The following is a 5,073-nucleotide window of genomic DNA, read 5'->3' on the forward strand; positions in this document are numbered from 1 at the left end:
GCAACTGTGTTATCTAACGAGCACAGAGACACCCTATAGGGGCTCTTTGTTTGCAGAGGGAAGGAGAAAGAAATGCCACCAATATCTGAGTCACTGGTTCACCAAGAGGCTCCGAAGTTATTTTCAGATGGAAACTTTTCCAGTTTCACATGATAATTTGGGAGGACTGGCTAATTCCCTGGCTCCACCCACCGCCTTGTAACACAGCTCCCTGCTGCTCTTGCATATATAGATAGGTATGGCCCTACAACTGGTTGCAGACAGAAGAGCCTGGAGACAGAGGAAACCTAAACTTTCTTCCTTCCTAGCTGCCCTCCGCCCGGTCCCACCATGAAGAAGGAAGTATTAACCCTGGCCTTCGCTCGATCTGTCTTTGTCGAGTTCATCTCCACTCTCATCTTCGTCTTCATCGGCCTCGGCTCAGCCCTGAAGTGGCCGTCTGCCCTCCCCAGCATCCTTCAGATCGCACTGGCGTTTGGCCTGGCCATTGCTACACTGGTGCAGGCGTTTGGCCACATCAGTGGTGCCCACATCAACCCGGCGGTGACCATCGCCTTCTTTGTCGGGAACCAGATCTCCTTCCTCCGGATGGTCTTCTATGTGATCGCCCAACTGGTCGGGGCCATCGCTGGGGCTGGCATCCTCTACGGTGTGACGCCGGTCAATACCCGCGGCAACCTGGCCATCAACGCGGTAAGTCTCCCTACCTGGAGATTGTTCACCTTGCTGTGCGGGCTTTCCTTTCCTTGTGAGTGAGGAAGTGGTGCTGGTGCCAACTCGGAGAGACAAATCTGTGAGGATAGTTGGTCCCCGCACATTGTCCCACGTGCACAGGGGGATGGGAGCGGGATAGGAGCAAACATCAGCATAGCCAGCAGAGTATTGACATGACAGCTTTATTGTGTGGGGTAACGAATGGCGTGTTTTTTCCCTCCTTTAATAAGTGCTTCCTTTATCCTAAGGGCCCAAGTGAGTCACTCGCACCATTGAGATGTTCATGACTGCAGCCTTTCCACCTGGAGATTAGTGCCGGGATAGAGGCCGTGCCAGGATGGAGTGGGGCGGGCAGGGAGCAGAGCCCAGTCAAACCAGTGCGGGCAGGAGAAGCAGAAGCCCACTGTAACCATTGTGCTGGGGGAGCTAGGAAATGGTGGTGGGTGGAGAGGGGTGGTGAGGAGTTGAAGAAGGAGCAACATGCGGGCAGGCACGAAGAGGCTGTGAGGGCAGGGGCTACTCTTGGAGGAGGAGGGGAAACAGTGGGACCCTCTGAGATAAGTGGGGATGAGGACCACATCTCAAACCCTTGGAGCAGTGCTGGGAAACCACTTAAAATAGGAGTGGTGGAGCGACCGCTCCAACTGTGGCCAAGTCCGGACCCCTCAGAGCAGCTCAGACTCATTGCAGAGGGTTGGATCACTAGGATGAGGTGCTGCAGTGAATCTTATTCCCACATGCTCCATGTCCCAGCCAGGTCAGCTTTAACTAAAAAACAAGCTGCGATGGCTTGGGTCACTGTGCCCTTCCCATGCCCAGTTGTGTTGAGTCCATCTGACGGTCACCAGTGGTTAGTGCAGAAGCACTGAAACAGCAACAGCCCATCTTATCCCCGTGACTGCACCCTAATCCTCATCCCAGTCCTCACCCTCCATCCCGTGCCCCTCCGCAGTGGCTTCCGGCTGCTCCCCAGCCTCTTGGGGAGGTGTTCCACAAAGTGGAGGGGAGAAGAGTCAGGATGTGGTGGCTTGTAATGAGCAAGGGGGAAAGAAATGCAGGAAAAAAAGGGACAAATTCATGCGAAATTACTGAGAGTTGCTGAGACAAGCAAATGGAGAGATGTGGAGAGCCCCAGGAAGGGAGGGGCTTGAGGGAGAGATGGATTTTGGAGCATTAAACAGAAAAAAAGTTAATTTCTTCCCTTTGAGGGAAAGGAGCAGTGAGCTTGAGCAGCAGCCAGCAGAGCACTTTGTGCCCCAGGGCTGGGTGGGGGACCTGGGAGGGCTTCTTGTGCATCACTTTGCCAACCCAAATCAGCAAAGCACCTAAGAGGCCTCCTGGTGATGCCAAGCCCCAAAATGGTTAATTAGTGTTGCTCTTGACCGTTCACAGCTCAACAACAACACGACCCCAGGCCAGGCCCTCGTGGTGGAGATCATCCTCACGTTCCAGCTGGCTGCGTGTATCTTCGCATCCACGGACAACCGGAGGAACGGCAATGTGGGCTCCCCAGCACTGTCCATCGGCTTATCTGTCGCTGTAGGCCACTTGGTGGGGGTGAGTGTCCCAGTAGGAGAACAGGGCAGAGGGTCCTGCTAGGATGTGGGTTCCCAAAATACTCTTGTGCAGTTGGTCCCACTGAGGCTAAACCACAACAGTCTTTTCTGCGCACATGTGGGGCAAATACTGTAGCTGTTGTTTGGGTCCCTACCTCATATTGTCCTCAGATGCAGTTTGGGTCCCTGCCTCAGCCACAGACGTCTGAGAGTACAAAACTGTGGCTCGACGGGCACAGGCCAGACCCCACACACTGCTAGATGCTGTTGATTTTCATTAGGGTAAGCAAGGCACCCTTCTATCAGGTGGCATGTCAGTTTGCCAGGGTTGTTTGCCTGTTCAGGTGTAAAATCCCAGGCTATGGGAGGTGATAACTGTCCTAGGAACCTGCACAAATCCTTCAACACACCCTGACACCCAGGGACTGGCCACTTCAGGGCACTCTTCAGTATCAACTCACCCAAAATCTGTTTTCTCTGGTGACCAGGGCAAGACCACACTCCACAAAACCCGTATTATGCCAACAGTATTGATTAGTAGTATTAAACAGCTCACACAAGGATGATCAAGGACCTCAGAACCTTGCATAATGAAACCATCCACATAAATCCTGCGTGGGGGGAGGGAGATGTGTATTCCCTCATCCTCTCCACAAGATCGCTTCCGCAGTGCAGCAAGTCTGTCAACACCAGGATGAAGCACATAGCCACCGTCTGTACTAACACGCTCCCAAGTTCCTTCATCCGCCCCACCAAATAGCTCCTCCAGCAAAGTAAAGCTGTCAATGCCAGGGCGAAGCACAAAGCCATGATTTGTATTAACATGTTCCCCAGCTCAGCAAAAATAGAGGAGATCAGCAGGGCAGCCAAACGATTCTGTGACCCACACAGGAGCTTGCCACTTAAGAACTGCTATAGCTCCAGCACGTTTAATACAAAATTGCTGTTGTATCAAGCCCCACGTTGGGCGGCTAAGAGACACGTGAGACGTATGGAGGCTTCTTCTCCATGATCGTGGGGGGATTCCCACCTCTCTGCAAGAGAAACAGCACAGGAGGCTGTTTTAGTCCCTGCTTCTGAAAAGTTGCTCGTATCTGCTCAGCAACAGGATCTTAACCTTGCTCTTCTTTCCACACTGGCAGATCTATTTCACTGGCTGCTCCATGAATCCAGCCCGGTCCTTTGGGCCCGCGGTCATCGTGAGGAGGTTCAGCCCGGCACACTGGGTGAGCATCGGCAGCGTGCTGGGACGGGATGGCCAAGAGGCTGCCAGGGACAGATGCAGGCAGTGAAGGGCAGCAATTGCCACGGGGATTACAGGGATGGGTGTTTCAGAGCCCATCCCAGGGCTGAAAGGATGAAAGGAGGCTGGAGAACAAGGGACGCTGTCCTCCTTGATGCATGGGCAACAGGTTATTGCCATGGCAGCAGCCATGAGGCAAAGCCAGCAAGGAAACAAGCATAAACCCCGCATGCAATGGTGCATGCTGAGGTAGGACATCATCTGAGGTCAATAAAGCCCACAGAGAAGCCCAGCTCAGGCTTTCCATTCACCCAGCACTGCCTGCAAACTTAGACCCAGCCTTGCAGGGCAGGCTTGGTGCCTCCTTCCCAGCACATCACATCTCTGCAGTCAAAGAGCTTGGTGTCTTCAGTAAGCAAACGTTGAGGGGACTTCGGCTCAAGAAGTGTCCAGGAACACCTCAAGGAAGGGGTATTTGCGTCTCTGCACAGGCTGGGAGATGTGGAATAGCAATGGATGCTGGTATGATTTCTGGACCTCCGAGACCCACTCTCACTCTCTCCTCATTGCTTTCTAGGTTTTCTGGGTTGGACCCATCCTTGGGGCTTGCTTGGCCGCTCTGCTCTACTTCTATATCCTCGTCCCTTACTGCATGAACATGTCGGATAGGTTTGCCATCATCAAGGGCACCTACGAGTCAGAGGAGGAATGGGAAGAGCAGAGAGAGGAAAGGAAGAAGTCCATGGAGTTGACCCCACCGTAGGAATAGTTGGAAAAAACAGGCAGAAGGAGGGGAGGAAGCCCCACACATGGGCTCATGTGTGCACCAGAGCCAGACAATGAACACATCCAGCTACCGTAGACTCTTAAGCGAAAGCTGTATAACTCAAAGACCATCTGTGACTAAGAAAGGAAGGCGTATTGCAGTGTCGCTGTGTATAATCCCACCACGTGAGTGTGAATGCTAGAACCTCTCCTAGCTTTACTGCATCCAGCTAAGCCCAGCAAAGGAGACTCAGCCCAGGGCAGCCTCTCGGCTCCATCCCTGCTCTCCTAGGTGCAAGTTTTGCACCATTTTCAGAGAGACCTGAGCCCCCACGTTATGGTGCATGCAGGATTTCACCTCTGTGTCTGACGGCCCAGCAGATGGGAATGCTGTATGGATACCAGCAAAGAAGAAGGACTGCTTTGGGCAGGTGGGTGCAGCAAAATCCCCCGCTTTCTCCCCACCATAGGGCCCACGCTACTCATAGATACTCTTTCATGCATTAGCTGGTGCTGGTGAGTCCTATTTATTCATGGCTGCAGAAAGAACGTGATTTTTGGATTTTGTGTTGAGATCGTTGTAATATAGTATATTATTTATTGTGAATAAAGGAAATTTTTAAAAGGTCATGGGCACCAATCTGCTCAGGTATCAAATGTTAGGAGTAAAAACGGGTTAGGCTGGATGCAAAGCCATCCCAAAGAGACAGGGAAAGAGCAAGTGCTTGGATGCCAAATCCTGTGGCAGCTGGCACCACAAGCAGGTGGTTTGGGAGGTGATAGTCATTAGTCCTG

The 5,073-nt window shown here is 52.6% G+C and overlaps 1 protein-coding gene across 1 annotated transcript; it reads left to right on the forward strand.

The window, feature by feature from the left end:
- Positions 1–296: 296 nt before the first annotated feature.
- AQP5 (aquaporin 5) lies at positions 297–4,463 on the forward strand. The gene is made up of 4 exons (XM_009944584.2): positions 297–693; positions 2,107–2,271; positions 3,413–3,496; positions 4,091–4,463. The coding sequence occupies exons 1-4, from the start codon at positions 331–333 to the stop codon at positions 4,274–4,276; spliced, it is 798 nt and encodes a 265-aa protein (XP_009942886.1). The 5' UTR covers positions 297–330; the 3' UTR covers positions 4,277–4,463.
- Positions 4,464–5,073: the final 610 nt, after the last annotated feature.

The sequence above is a fragment of the Opisthocomus hoazin genome, chromosome 32 (assembly GCF_030867145.1).
Source record: "Opisthocomus hoazin isolate bOpiHoa1 chromosome 32, bOpiHoa1.hap1, whole genome shotgun sequence".
NCBI classification, from domain to species: Eukaryota; Metazoa; Chordata; class Aves; order Opisthocomiformes; family Opisthocomidae; genus Opisthocomus; species Opisthocomus hoazin.